General features: G+C 38.0%; 1 protein-coding gene across 5 annotated transcripts in view; it reads left to right on the top strand.

The window, feature by feature from the left end:
- The window catches only part of SCAF11 (SR-related CTD associated factor 11), a 50287-nt gene extending 34411 nt beyond the window's left edge, over nt 1–15876 (top strand). For 4 of the 5 annotated variants that reach the window (XM_074902995.1, XM_074902997.1, XM_074902996.1 and 1 more), the window contains exons 10-15: nt 106–212; nt 4532–7048; nt 9039–9382; nt 11887–12108; nt 12505–12624; nt 12985–15876. In XM_074902995.1, the coding sequence (XP_074759096.1) occupies nt 106–212; nt 4532–7048; nt 9039–9382; nt 11887–12108; nt 12505–12624; nt 12985–13113 (3439 nt within the window). In that variant the 3' untranslated portion in view covers nt 13114–15876. The remainder of the gene's footprint in view (nt 1–105; nt 213–4531; nt 7049–9038; nt 9383–11886; nt 12109–12504; nt 12625–12984) is intronic. The other variant, XR_012633422.1, reaches the window with a different exon arrangement.
- The last annotated feature ends 343 nt before the right edge of the window (nt 15877–16219 follow it).

The following is a 16219-nucleotide window of genomic DNA, read 5'->3' on the forward strand; positions in this document are numbered from 1 at the left end:
AGATTGGAAGCATAATGGTTGCCTAATGTTTTGGATTTGTGAATTGTTTCCAAAACTTGCTACAAACAGTGAAAACAACTGATGTTAATGCTTTTACTTTCCCAGAATTCCTTTAATGTCTTATGGAGCTGAAGCTGAGACCTTTCTTCTCACTTCTACTACAGTGGCAGGGACAATTCTTCCAACAAATATCAGGCCTTTGGAAAACTTTGGTAAAATTTTTTTTTGTAAGTTTTATTTATAGCTCATGTGAAGCATTGTTAAAATGTGATTCTTAGAAATCAAAGTGGAGTATATAACTACAGCTAACAGAAAAAAAAAATCTGGTTTGATGAAGTTTGGTACTATTTCAAAACCAGCTGGTTTATTTCTGAAATTAGAATATAGAAGATGAACCAGCCACCCCAAAACTGGCATAACTGTTCTTCATTTGAAGATTAAATTCAATTTCTAAATTTAATGCTTTCTTTCATGCTAAACTTCTGTTGTTCAAGGATAAATCTCGTTTTGATCCATTATGAGTGGCTTGATATATTTCAGTGGTATATTGTACAGTGTGGGGAGCACGCTGTTTCCTGACAGAGAAGGTAGTCAGGAAGCAGTGCAGTGTATGGATCTCTTTCAGTATGCCTATATGGTCTACAGGGCAAAAGCTTGCAAAAGTGCTTGGGCTCCAGGATCTGGCAGGAATTAGCAGAAGACAAGACATGGAAGGAATTATTTTTCTCCAGTAACTTTAACAGCCTCTCTCTCCATACTCAGAAAGAATGTAGTTTTTCTTTCAACAGGCTGCACAAGTTTAAAGAAGTGAAAACAATGGAGTACTATTTTTTTTAAGGCTAGAGTTAGTACCTTCTTGAATTTGGTATTATACTACTTTCAGTTGACTAGTAGGCAAAGAGATAGGAGAGGTCTGGGTCTCTTGGCTTACAAAATTGTGAGGAAGTGAATTGCTGGAAGAAGTTAAGTAGTAGAAGGATTATGAAAAAGGTGCTTTATTCATTCATATTCTTCATTCTTGTTAAAGGTGCTTATTTCACCTCCACATTCCCAGTGAAAAGTGGATCAGTTACTTCCTCATGTCCCTGATGTTTGGCAGTGCAATTCAACTGATCCTTAACCATTTCTGCTTCTAGTAGTAATGAGTATACATGCTAGCTTCCCTTTACCTTTCTACTTACACAGCAGTCAGGCTTCTTTGTTAGTATACACCAGACGCATTAAAAAAAAAAAAAACAAAAAAAAAACCAAACCACAAACCAAACACAAAAACCAAACCAACCAGAAACCAAACAAAATAAATAACCAAACCGTTTTTTCTCTCATCAGAAAGATGAAGGGTATTTAAATAAGCTCCAGATTATTTTTCAACATCAGACTATTTAGAACATGGGAGTAACTGCTGTTGATATCAGCAGTAACTGACCTACAAATACTGTAACATTGTGAACTCCTAAGGCAGAACATGGAACTAAATACTTTAAATACTAAGTTATCAAGCTAACAAGACACAGCAAATAGATTCTTCAGTTATTTTTATATGTTTCCATATGTTCTTGCTACACCTGAGCTAAAGTTCAGATGTTAAATGTAATTTATTACTTATACTTATTACTTAATTACTTCAACTTTGTCCACAGTATAAGTATTTAAGTATAAGACAGTCATCAAGATTGAATCTTAAAACACTGTAGTATGTTGATGCCAGAGTTTTAAGTCATCTTCAAGTTTGACTTAAAGACTTCATACTGATAAGGAGCATGCAGGAATTAAGATGCAGAGTCTTCAGATTTCCTACTGAAACTAAGGGATGTTGGATATGAAGATGTCCCTTGAGGATTTTGGTCACATTCTGTTGAGTGAGTGTTCCTTTCCTGTCCAGTTTTTATGTAGCAACTGAGGAAAACAGATATGCACAAGGAAAGGTAAGGATGAAAGCAAGGAGAAACCTAACTTGAGTACTGTTAGAGATGCATGGCAAATATATATAAGGAGAGGGGAACAAGGCCTCCTCTTATTGGAAGTATGAGAGATGAAGGCAAAGGCAGAAGGTGGAGGAAACGGGGGACACTGGAACTTTATGCAAAGGTGGAGAACAGGATAAAAATGAAGAAAATGCTGTAAATAAATGCATACCAAAAAAAAGGGCAAACTGGATCTTGTGATTTTTTACTAAATTGTGCCTGAAAGGTGGTAGCATAAGCCTTTTGATCTTTTTACACTCCCCTCATCTCTTGGTCACACCTAAAGTATACAGTTTTGCATCAGAATAGTAGTTGACAGTTGCTTCCAGAGCTGTGCAAGGACGCATACAAATATAAATGATGATCATATAACTGTGCTGCCTGAGTCTTTCCTGTAGCTGATACAGTGTTTTTTAGATTCTCTTGCCATTAGTCTTTTTACTAATTTGACCTGAAAACTCATTAGTGAATATACAAATACCATTATGATTTAGGCTGGCATTATGCAGGTTTTGCATGATTAAAATATTCTTAAATAAAGATTCAGTGAGATGAAATGCCTTGTGTTTGGTCCAAGTCCAAAGCTTATGAAGCTTGTCTGTTAAAATTTTAACTAGTAGTAAGGCATGCTGAAGAGGGGTTTGTGTTTCACAAGTAGACTTGAAAGTGCTACAAAAAAACCCTACCTTTTAATTCTGTCAGGATTCCCATATTCCACTTGAATTATGATCTATTATTATTGTAAGGTGATTTCTTCCTCCTTGAAGAAAATAATCACAGATATGAAAAACTTGTAATGACATGTAACATCTGACTTGTTTTCCTGGCTATTGTTGTATGTTTGAAGACCTAACTAGTGTGAGACAGCCACATGTGCTGAGAAACTGATAGTTGACCGCTGTGAAGTAATTTTCTAACAAAATCATTGGGGAGACTGTTACAGTAGATGCCTCAAGATAGTGCCAGTCACCTAAAACCCCTTTGGAACTTCTTTACCACACATGTTGTCGTCTTTTAAATATATGATATCTTCTGTACAATTGATGCTGTTAGTTTTCATTATCTAAAGTGGTAATTTGATCAATGGACATACAGAAACCAAAACTACATTTTTTTCATGTTCAGGCAAGTTACTGTGTGTTTACGTGTGACATCAAAGGAGATTATTATAGTCCTGTGCTCTCTTCTAGCCTTTTAAAGGCTAGCAAGGTGCTTGCAGAGTTAATTCTCTAAGGTTATTGGATTATATGTTTACATCTAATACAGTGATACGTTTTTCATTCTTCTAACAAAGTAGTAAGTGTTAGAAAGAGGCTTTTGTGCTGTTACTTACTTGTCTTATTCCTATCTTATTTTTATATAACCTGTTTAAGAATACATTAAACAAATAGTGCAATAAAAGCATGGGAAATAACATTATACAGAAGAATCAAATGTTTGAGTGTGATGTGACAAATCAATTGCAAAATCCATTGCAATTAATCTTTCTTAGCAAGTTTCCATGAATTGTGTATGAAATCAAAGCTGTAAAAAAAAAATCCATTTAAACACCAAATAATGGATTCTTTCTGAAATCTACACAAAGTATGAAACAAATTAATGGGCATCTCAAGAAATTAATTTAGTTCTGAAGTATTACATTCAGGAATATTTACTTAATTATCATGAATCTTTAATTTGTGAGCTGTCCCTCATAAACTTTCATAAGTATCAAGAGTACAGTCTGTTCCCTTTGCAGTGAATATAACCCTTGGCTTCCCTACAAAGACTTTTGTCAAATTGTGGATAGCATGAAATAAATTAATGCTGTGTCAACACAAGAACTCCTGTGCTGCTACGCGCTACTTATGGTCATTCTTCTTATAGCTTTAGTTTTTTGATGCGTCCTAGGCTGACCCATGACTTGCACTCCTTATTCAGTTCATTAGGTGCTGCCGACACCCTGGGTGCCTTGCAGCAGATTTTAAGTCCAGTTTGCCATGGAACATGCAGGGTCTGTCCTATAACATACATAAATGAATGAGTTTACACTGTCTGAAATTTGATTTTGCAGAGAGGTATGCTGTCATTGCTGCTTCTGATCAACTGCTTCCCATGTGATCATCCACTGACAGCCATTTAAAAATGTCAGTCTGTAGTATTGAGTTTCACTTCTGTAGTGAGGCTTCACTGCCAACATGCCTGCACTGTGAAATGACAGAATCTGCTATATGCTAACAATGTTGTGTGGTTAATTCATTGCTTTTCTAACAGCTTACATGCTGACTATCTTTGAACAGCGATATCAATAGCAGTTGCATTGTGAGTGCCATTATTGTTCATATAGACGTGCTGGCACTGCTTCTAAAATGTGTGTTTAAATTTCCAACATGTCACTTTGCTAGCTTGATTCTGTTCTCTTAAAAAAAAGTCTGCATTGAAAAAAAATGCTGTGGCAGCATTTCATACTAAATCTTAAATTGTATTATTTGAGGATATCTTTTAAACTGGAGAAGGTCATTTTATGTTCTTAACTGTGTTTGAATAAATGGTTATTATCAAACTTTAATGTATTCTGCTTTTATTAGAGTCTTTAGGCAAAGGATATGCTGTTGCCTGTACCCAAGAAGGAGAAGAGAAAAAGCAAGCCTCTGGTTCATCCGGTGCTAGAGGAACTAGAAGGAAATCAGTTAATACTACTCCTAGAAGAAGGTCTGCACGAAACAGCAAAAATGAGACTCTGGTTCAATCTCGGAGCTCACCTAGGTCAAGCAGTTCTGCGTGCAGTGCCCCTGATGGCAGTAACACATCTCTGAATAAATGTCCTTCAGAATCAGAGAAGGTTCCTCCAAAACGGAAGTCTAAAAGACTAGTTAAACAACAAACACCTGTGGTTAAAAAGAAACTGAGAAGTTCTGCACGTTCTGAAAAATCATCCAATGATTCGGTGGAAGATGATGACGTTGCTGAGTCTGAAGCAGTTGTAGCGTTAGATAATGACCAGCAGTCAGATAATGAAAGCAATAATGCAAGCCTTCCACAGAAAAAGAATGCAGAAACTGAATCTGCAAATGGATTGGAAAGCTGTAGTGAACATGCTGAAGTTGAGGAAACTGTAGGAGGATGTGACAAAGATGAAGATACTTCAGGCAACGTGGATGTAAGCTTTTCTGTCCAAGAACCTCCAGTACTAACTTCAGAGGATGAAAATCAGGAAGCTGAAGTAAAAGGAGTCAGTGAAAAAAATTTAGATCCTAAGAATCAGGACATCTGTGAAAATAGTCTTGAACAAATGGAAACAGTAGCTAGTCCCAGAGATGAAGTATGTGACCATGCAGCTTTTGAAAAAGTAGATCAGATGTTGTCTGGTCCTCCAAATGAACTGATGGAGAATGTAGTAACTTTGACAAAAATAGATCAACCAGTAGCTAGTCCAGGAAATGAATTGTTGGACTATCCAGAACCTTTGGGAAAAGATCAGCCATTAGAGAGCCCCAGAAGCGAATTGCCTGAGCATCCAGCAGCCATAGAAATAGATGATTCCGAGGCTGAAATAAAAACAGTAGTAGACTGTGCAAGTACGAATACTCATAACTTAAAAACTGTTCAAGTAAAAGAACCAGATACATTAATACACAGTATTTCTATGGACAGTACATCAGAACAATCCTTAAAAGAGAGCACTGTGCCAGAAAGTGAAGCTGGTAGAACTTCAGAGTCACCCCAGGTAAATGCCGAACATAAACATTTTGGTGAAGATAACAATGAGATGATACCAATGGATTGTGACTCATTGTGTAGTGACCAGAATGAACCTCAGATTGAGCAGGTACCACCGGCTGAAAGTACAGAGCAAGAAGTGAATTCCTTGCAGTGTGATGTGGGAAACGGTGCATCAGTTTCAGGACTTTCTGACGAAAAAGATGAAACTGTTCATCAAGAAAAAGAGTGCCAATCGGAACTCAAAAAAGATAAAAAGACTCGAACTAGAAGGTCTAGATTTCACTCTCCATCAACAACTTGGTCTCCTTCTAGGAGAGAGGGCAAGAAATCTCAGTCACCATCCCCTAAAAGGGAGATGACCAGAGACAAGAGCTCAAGATCACCTAAGAAGGAAACTGTCAGGGAGGGACAGAGATCCTTATCTCAGTCTCCAAAGAGAGACATGATCAAAGATGAGAAAAAACTACCATCTCGATCTCCCAAAAGGGAAACTGTCAGGGAAAGCAGGAGATCATCATCTCGGTCAAGAACTAAGGATTCATCTCCAAGGCAGAAATCTAGATCTCGAAGCAGTGATAGAGATAGTCAAAGAAGAGATCGTGACAGAGAAAGAAGAAATAGGAGGTGGTCTAGGTCACGGTCACGATCTAGGTCAAGATCACGGTCCAGGACAAGAAATAAAGGTTCTTCATTCTCTCGAAATGAGAGAGACAGTCATTCACCTCGATGGAAAGAGAGATGGACAAATGACAGCTGGAGGAGTCCCAGAGGAAATGATCGATACAGAAGAAGTGATCAAGAAAAACAAAATGAAAGTCTTAAAAAAGAGAAGGACAGTACAGAAAAAAACAGTGATGATCAGTATTCTTCAGACAAGCGGAGGAATGATTGTCCAGACTGGGTAATGGAAAGGATAAACTCTGTTCCAGAAGTCAGGAACAGAGAGAGAGATAAACCTCACTGGGAAGATGGCAGGCATGATAATTCAGGACAGTCTTGGAATAAAAACTTTGGTTCAGGTTGGATTCCAAATCGAGGGAGAGGTCAGCGTGGCCGAGGTGGACGTGGAAGAGGTGGTTTCATGTATGGAGACCAGAGTGAAAATCACTGGCAAAACAGAAAACCTCTCTCAGGGAACTCAAATGATTCTGGGAATGAAACTTCAAGGTTCCCAGAACATCAGCCATACAAGCGTAAGAATGAGCAAGATTATTCTTTTGATACACCTGCTGACAGATCTGGGTGGACATCTGCATCCAGCTGGGCTGTAAGAAAGACTTTACCTGCTGATGTGCAGAATTATTATTCAAGAAGAGGACGCAGTTCACCAAGCCCACAGTCTGGATGGGGAATGAGACAAGAAGAGGAGACACCTGAACAAGGTATTCATAGTTTTGAAGCATAAAAGCTTAGTCACAGCTATAGTAGCCGAGTAAAATCCTGGTCATATTCACCTATCTTGAGTTAATTAGTTGTTCAAAATAATACAGGGTGAATCTATAGTCATTTTGCAATATGGAGGTTTGTAGGTGTGGAGTTTGGAGATTTCTTGTGTTTTGATGGGTTTTTGGTTTTGCATAAAGTTAGATGTAATTTAAGGACTATGCATCTGAAGAATGCTACTTACTGAAGTAAATGGATTTGGTTGAAGTGAAAGCATATAGTCTTTCATGGTTACTTTTTGCATCTGTACACCTTTTGAAAAGGGTAATTTTTTTCAAGTAGATTTGCATTTGCCTGTGCCAGACCCACACTGTAGATTCTAGAGATAACAAATTATTACACTGATGTTTATCTTGCTTTTAAATAAGCATTTTCCTCTTTATATGCTTGAATCTAGGGGAGATTTATAAATTCAAAACCTTTACTGTATGTCAACATTAAAATTCCTCTAAGTCTCAATAGAAGTTAGTAATTTTTAGTATGTTACATCTAAAAGGTGACTGTCCTAATGGAAATAAACTTTTTGGTAGAAAGTGAGTTAACTGTGGATGGGATTGTTTCTGAATAGCTACTAAGTCATCTACAGATTATTAATGTTCTGAAGTAAGACAGATCTGAATTATATTTAAAAACTGTAAAATCCACTTCTGAAGGCAACCACACTTGCACTTCCCTAATGTCTTCTTGCTTGGTCTTTCATTTTCATCCATTTTCATCCTATATACCATTTTCATGCCTATTTGCAGTTTTATCTTTTCAGAGACAACTGCATCGGTGGCTGCTTAGTTTTGAGGAAACGTTGTCAATCTTCAGTCTGCTGCAGGCAAAATTTATGAAACCTTTGAGTATATTGTGTGACTCACAGGCTTTTATTTCACATAGTTCAGGAACAATCACACTGTTATATTCACTTTTGGAACATGAATTCAGTGATCACTCAAAACTGGATGAAACAGGCTATGTTGTCATCATGACATGGTCCTGGGCAGCCTGCTTTTGCTGACCCTGCTTGAGCAGGGAGGTTGGACTAGATGGTCTTGATAGGTCCATTCCAACCTCAGTGATTATGTTATCCCCTGATCTTTAAAAATATGTTTTGGGATGAAGCATAAGGATTTAAATTCTAATTCCTGTGAATTAGGTGACAAGGTTCCTCAAGGAGAGGGATTCTGAGGGAAGTACATCTGAATTATGACCTATATCAACCATTTCTCACAACCAATTTCTTGACTTTTGGAAGGTTTGCTGCTTGTATCTAGACTTAAACTTTTTGGCTTCTCTTAAGACAGTGAGATAGCAATTTTTTTTTTTAAGTGCCACCCAAAGAGGTTATTTTTACTTCTGGGCTTTACCTGTTGTACTGTTACAGGTTTTTGAACCACTCTTTCTGAATGTGAACATCTTTGAAATTGGTTGAGAATGATCTATTATTCAGGGTTAAAACAAAAAAACCAAAAAACCCACACACCAAAAAAACCCAACCAACCCAGCACAGTATTTCTGTGGTTACCAGAAATGGCTACAGTGAGTGTCTGTGAATGAGGCAGAGGGGAGCAGAGCATTGCATATCTGGTAATATCTTAAACCTTCTGCAAGTGCAGAAGCCAGTTAAGTTATGCTGTCTTTCTGCTCTTAGGGGGAGAATTACTGGTTCGTTGTGATGAAATAATTTATTAGCTGTGCTGTGGGAACAAGTAGATCAAAATGCAGACTTCGATAGTAACCCAAACTTTTTAAACTCAGAAACTGGCATTTGGTTCCATGTCGTGTCTGGTGATGAGTGTAATAATGTAACACAATATCCTTAAAATACTCAGATGATAGAAAGCTTTTTGATAATCCATGAAGAGTTTAGATACCTGGCTCCACCTTTGCTTTGTAAAGTGTGGATTTTCTACTTCATATGCTGTCTGTTTTTTCTTTTGATAGATCCAAACCTCAAAGACCAAGGCAACCAGCAAAGCGATGGTTCTCAGTTATCGATAAATATGATGCAGCAACAGATGAATGTAATGCCACAAGTGAATGCGCAGCACCAACCTATGAGTATCTTTCCATATCCAGTGGGTGTCCATCCTCCCATGATGAATATGCAACGAAATCCTTTCAGCATCCCCCCTCCAATGCCCATGCATCTCCCCACCGGAGTGCCTCTCATACAGGTAGCTGCTCCCACTAATTTGTCTCAGGGATTACCTCCGCCTCCACCTCCACCCCCACCATCTCAACAAGTCAACTACATTGCTTCACAGCAAGATGGAAAACAATTGCAGGTATGCTTTATCAGAAGCCATGGCAAGAGCAGTATTCAAGTAATATCAGTTAAGGGTTTCTTCTATTGAATACCATAGTCTCGATAAATTTATACTTGCAGTTTCTTTCTCTCTTGCCTGTCTTCTTCCACCCCACACCAAATTTAAAGTGGATCTATCCATGAGAATATGGGTTGTTTTGGGGAGGTAGCTGGGTTGTTTTGGGGATGTAACTTTTAAATAACAATACACAACATCATAACTGGGTTTTTATGGCAATGAGGTGTTCCAGCTGGTAATAGAACCCTGAAAAATTTCATCAATGTTGTCCGTTATCTTTGTCTTCTTAGAAGTGCTCTGTTTCCAAAACTAAGTTTTCCCCTTCAAAACCTGATTTTTAAGTTTTAGGAAATGCTTGAATCCCCTTTCAGCAGCATGTAGGAAGTGACCTGAACCTCCTTGTTGCAGTTTTAATTCCATGGGGTATATCAGCAGAGGAAGATTATGAAGTACTGTATGGCAACCATTGTTCCACACTTCCATTCTCCAGTTATTATCTCAGCAGCCACCCCACTCATGTGCATTCCTATGTTTAATCTTTTGAGCCTTTTTGTTAATAATTTCTAAGTTTTTTAGTATGTTTTACTTCCCCCTTCTTGCCTGGGTCTCTTTTTTTTTTGCATGCCCTGTTTTAAGACCTAACTCCCAACTTGTTTCTCCAGTTTCAAAAAGACTCTGCTGTGCTTGGGGCAGGTCAGACCATCTTTTTGTGACTTTCAAGACATCTTAAAACAATCTTTGTGTATGTGTGTTTCTCCTCTAGCCAGCTGTTTATATTAGGAGCTTTTATATCAGGGAAAGGAGCATGAACAACTTCTAGGAGAATGCATGGCCCTGCAAGGAGATGTAATACTGCATCTGTGATGTGTAAAGGGCTCTTCAGGGGTTGACTGAGGTTTGTGCTTTTCTTCTGTTGCAGGCTGCCTGATCTAACCTAAAAAGCTTTCCCCTACATTCCAGGTTGAAAAAGTGATGTCCTCGAACAATTCTTTCTTACCCTCTATTTTAATGTGTCATCTCTGAAGATAAATGGCCTACATTATTTTCACTTTCAACTGCTGTTAGCTGTTCATATTCATTAACTTAGAGCAGAAGGAGTTAAGTACCGTGGGAAATACCAAGTGGGGTTACAGGCCATATGAAATACTTAAATACTCAGCAAGTTAAAACAGTATGGTACTGTTGGAACTAAAATGCTGGTAGGTGGCTGACTGTAATTTAAAACATTTTCACAACTGGAAATTCAGTAGGCTTAACCTCTGAAATGTAAGAACACAGAATGTAGGCTACAAACCTCTCTGAAATATAGTATCTAGTGCAGCAATAAACACATTTCTATAAGTATTGTGTACTGTTCCAAAATACAGTTATTTGTTAGTAAAGTCCCTGTTATATTTGTACTCTTTTGTGGAAGGGTGTCCATGAACCTGAATGCTTGTTGAGAGCTGCTGCTTTTTCTTTGAGCTCTCATCGAACAACTCCTTGGTGGTAGCACAGTAGAAATGACTGAATACTGCAAGATTCCACCTGTCCTCCCTCTGGATAGGAAAATTAAGAAAGCTCACTGGTGAACGCTGGCATGCTGATTGTAACAGCTCAGTACTTACGTCCTTTCCAAGGAGCTCAAATTCCTGTTTCATTATTTTCCATCTGGATAAATGCAGATGTGACAAGAGTAATGGTGATTACCTGCAAAAAGTAGCATTTAGGCTAGCCTATCAGAAGCATGTTGGGAGGATGCGTTCTTGTCTTTTGCTAAAAATGACCTCTCTCTGAGGTGTGAGAACTACTGATTTCTCAATTCCAAAGCAGCAACAGTGCCTGTGGTCTTTTGGTGATGTTTGGAAATGTACAGAAAAGGTCTTTCCCTGAAGAACAGATCCTAGTGCTTCAACCAGCATTTCACCTCTACTCTCAGGGAGATTTGTAGGTGTATTTACGTTTGAAATTCATTCACAAGTTCAAGCTGATAATGAACATGAAAATAAAATGTTTTCAAAGTAGCATCATTGTGATGTGGGAATGCAAGTATCGTTTAAAGTAACTTTTTATATGTATGTTTAGGTGCTGATTTAAAAAAAAAAAAAGGTAATCTGATTTACAAAACAGGGCTTCCTATACACTCCTGTGACAAGTAGAGAGGTTCTGTAGCCATAAGCTTCCTTTCCCTTGTGCTAACACCCTCCGTGCCTGTTTGCAGGAGACTTTGTTCACATTATCACTGGGATCAGAGCCAGAATCTAGCAACCACAGTGGTGACATGGAGGATGCTTTACTTTTCAAGCTTTTTTTCTTTTGAGTAGATCTGATACAGTGTGTGTATGTTCTGTAATAATGGACAGTGTGGAAATAGCTAATGAACCAAAGCATGTAGTATAGATGCTCTTTCTATAGCTGCTGAGTCTTCTAGAAAGGCATGTTGTCATAAAGATAATATATTAACCACTAATAACTTCTTAAAACAGGGTATTCCAAATGCGGCTCATGTAAGTAATAACATGAGTGCTCCAGCCTTGCCTGCTCCAACAGCAGCAGTCCTGGGAAACATGGGAACAGTTCAGGGACCAAGTTCGGGTAATGCAATGTCATCAAGTCACATCAAAAGCTCTAATGCAGCTGTAAAATTGGGAGAAAACAAAGCAAGTGTAACCGTGGAAGCCAGCGCAGATAGCTCGAAGAAGGACCAGGCAAGTTCAAAGTTCAGAGTGTATATATATATATGGTTTTTATATATAAATATATATATAATGAAAATTGAGATACTGAAAAATAGCAAACTAACATCCCTCCTGTGTAATATACTTAATACCATCGTGTATGTGATACTTTCATGGTGGCTGTAGGATATAAACTAGCAAGTTGACTATAGTGTGCTTTAAAGACTACATTAATGAATATTAAATTGCTGTGGGACAACTTTCTGTTCTTAGTAAAGTACAGAGAGCTCGCATGAGAGCCAAACTGTGAGGGGAGCATGGTTGCCTAGTCATCTTTAATAACTTTGTGAAGTTTTCATTTGTGATTGATAAAAAGATACATATGCAGGCACTGAAAGATAATAATCAAGTTTGTTTTTTTATTAGAAATTGTTAATTCAGGAAAAAGCAGCACAAGAGGTCAAACTAGCTATTAAACCTTTCTACCAAAATAAAGACATCACTAAGGAAGAATATAAAGAGATTGTGCGGAAAGCTGTAGATAAAGTAAGTTGATTTATTCATCTGAAATGCATACATTTCAATTGAGGTAGGGTTTGGGGTGGATTTCTTAATCTTGTGGGAACAACCAGTATTTGCTGGAAAGAGGAACAAGAAAAGCAAAAATATCTTGGTCTGTTTCCATGAGAGCATTTTCAGTTCCTCAGAGCATAACTCATTTATTGTGTGAAAGAGGTGAATGGGAATTGAGAAGTATTTGGGAAGCAATTGGGAAGAAGTATCAGGAGTTTCCGAAGTTGTTCTGCCTGACAAGAAATCTGTGGTGTTGGGAAAGTAAACAGTGTGAAACAGTGGCAAATCAACAGAAATGTTTCAAACTTTTTTTTTTTCTTAAAACTGTTGTAGGTTTGTCATAGCAAGAGCGGAGAAGTTAATTCAGCAAAAGTGGCAAATCTAGTGAAGGCATATGTAGACAAATATAAACATTCACGGAAGAAAAATCCCGAAGAGGCAGTCTCCTGTGAAAGGAAATAAAACATGTTTTCAGTTTTTAACTTTATTATATTTGCGAAGTGCAATTTCAACATGAACCATTAACTGAAAACTGTACATGACAGTGATTTAAATCTGGTTTTGATAAAATTATTTTTCAATGTAGTATATAATGTTTTGTTCTAAAGAAATATAGATCTACAGGGCAACTTCTTTATTCCTTTTTAAAAACAGATGTCTCAAAATAAAGGTGTAAAGAAGAATCATTAGGAATGTATGATTGTGTGGATACTTAGATGTACAGCATTTTGACTTGAGTAACAGAGTGCATTAAATTAGAAACTTCTGAGTACATTGATTTTTGGAACAGGTATGTACAGTACATGTAATTGGTCAGATTAAAGTAAATTTTTTCTTTTGATTTCTCCCTAAATATAGCGAAGATAAAATAATGTATTGCCTTGACAAATATTGCTAATGTTAACTGGACATGCTGAATGCAGTGGTCACAATGTGTATATATTAAAAAAAAAGCACAGGGTGGAGTTGTCTGAACAGAAGAGCTGTTTAGATTTTAAAAAGAAGAATCATAAACCGTAAAATGCAGTGTCCAAACCATGGATGGGTGCTGCACATCTGTTGTAACACCAAATAAAAATTATGCTGCTTGGTTTTGTTTGTGATGTTTTTCAATTTGTTTCAAGGTAGTGGGATGAACTTGAATAACTGAAAGCCCTCACTTGCCACACACTGACAACCTCAGTTCATGTCTAACCCTGTCCTTAGCTAGTAGGGAATTTGGATACTAGAGCTGGATCTGCAGAAACATGAAGAAACTGGTTTACATACAAATTCCAGCTTTCTTGATTTTTTACTAGGCTACCAGCTGGCAATTGTGGCTGTATAATACTTCTCCTTGTTAACCAGGGACTGTAGCATGGATCACCAGACTGGTATCACTGAACATGCGCAATCTGAAGAAGGTTTTCTACTTCCCTGACCGTTTAAGTAGAGAGGTTAAAAGAGGAGGGTACCACAAGCATTTTAAAAGTAGATGTGGGGTCACTGAATATACTAGGGCAATGCTTACACCTGAGGTAAAACCGGGTTTGGTGAGGTAGCAGCAGGGAGGGGGGCTGAAACACTATCATCACTACATGCTTCTTAGGGAAAGAACGGATTTGTGTGGAGAAGGAGCCTTACTTGGAGACAGAAATACTTGTTCCTGTACACTTGGGCACAGCTGTTGAAATTTCAGCACACCCCCTCCTGTCCTGCAGTAACCTTTGGTCTTGGCTCAGCCTGGCTTCTGTTCCAGCCTAAGGTCTGGCTCAAAAGCATGAAGAGAAACCATTTTGACAGAAAGTATTGATCAAAATTTCTAAGAAATTTAATAGCCAGTAGTTCCCAAATTAACTGTTCTTGGCAGAAAACACTGTCTTTATCCTGTAACTTTTGCAGAAGCTTGAGGATGAAATAAGGGATACATACCCCTGTACACACATGTGATTATACAGAGAGATATGTACGTGTAAAAAATGTGATGTTAGTCGCAACAGTTGCTCACTTGGTTTTAACTATAACTTTCTGCAGATTTAATGAAGCATTTGGCTGTCTATATTTATTTTTGTGTGCCTAAATAAAAATGTTATGTAAATTAGAAACAGATATAATACATTTTCTACAGTCAAGCCAGGTTTTAGATTTTTCAAAATACTCAGTTTTACACTGTGGTAGCAATTTCTATGATCTCTTGAGCTATTTTAAGCTAAAATTGGTTAGCACTTTTTGAAAAATGTTGTAGCAAATTGCTATGTCTATCCTGGTTTATCACGCCATGCGTACTTATTTTTATTACATTTTCCTTCTCTGAACTTCTGGAATTTAATGACTTTTTATATCTTTTTACTCTGTATGGTTGAGCCTTGCTATAAAGCTCCTTTCTCAGGAGCCAGATAAATGATTTGTGGTTTGGGGTTTTTTACCCTTTTAGAGGAGAGGTGGAAATTGGGTGGGAAGGAACAATGGAGGATTTAAACTGGAGAGGAGTCATTAATTTCTTGCTTTGCAGCTCCTGGCTGGAAGATAAGCTGTCACTTGCTGCCACGTTGTTTGGGCAGTGACTATAGCAATGCTCCACTGTATTACAAAATGTAATGAAGAATATCAGATAGAGTAGGATGTGATCAGTAACTTTATTTTTTATGATTAAATATTTCAGAACTTATCAGAAAATATGCAGTTGTTACAATTTCTATGTTGAATTAAAAAAAAATTGCATTGCCTTAATACATAGACTCTCCTCCTATTTTTCCCAAAACGCAGTAAGGTTGCTGCTGGTGTGACTGCCCCAGAAGGCATGTACTTTAACCTTGTAGTCATGTTTTTGTTAAAATAGTATGAAAGCTGTATTTCTATTTATTGAAGCTCCTTGTACTTAAAGTCCCAACGAGCGCTAGCACTGAAGGCAAAGCGATGGGGACGCCGAGCCCCCTCGCTGCCTCTAGGGTATCGGTGATTCATCGATCCAGATTGCCTTGAGGAAAACAGTTTCAAAACTGTGTACCTTCTGTGAACTTATGCAAATCAAAAGGGTTTTCCTTGCACTCCTTCCACTGTCTCACTGTGCATGCTGCTTGAATGTCTCATCCTAAAGATGTACCTTAAGAGCACAGTGGCTGGCCAAAGTCCACAATACAGTGTTTGTAGCATAAGGCCGGAGTGCTGTCTACTGAAAAAATACTCTAAAAACTTAGTTTTGTGTAGTGCTTAACAGTTTCTAATAAATTCTTTTTATTAAGCTGACAGTAGTCTGTGTTTGGTCTTAAATGGTTCTGGCTCAAGTGGTTTCATTCAGAAAGCAGGGTAATTACTGTTACTTCTGTACATGTGCATATTTAATCTTGTTCTGTGTTGTCTGGGCTCCCCTTCCTTTATATCTTGTTTTCAGTTAGTCTGTCCTCACCCTGCCTCTCCTCTCTGCAGATGCTCCAAGCTCAGAAAAACAAATTCTTGTGGCAAAACATCCCATCTATGGCGAGTGCCGCAGTGGGGGCTCTAGGTACCGGGTGCTGCAAAACGGTGTGGGGTGCGGTGTGTGTTGTCAGCTGCTGTGCGGACCAAACGAGGGCAGGACTCAAACCCATGA

This window comes from Athene noctua, chromosome 3 (assembly GCF_965140245.1).
Source record: "Athene noctua chromosome 3, bAthNoc1.hap1.1, whole genome shotgun sequence".
NCBI classification, from domain to species: Eukaryota; Metazoa; Chordata; class Aves; order Strigiformes; family Strigidae; genus Athene; species Athene noctua.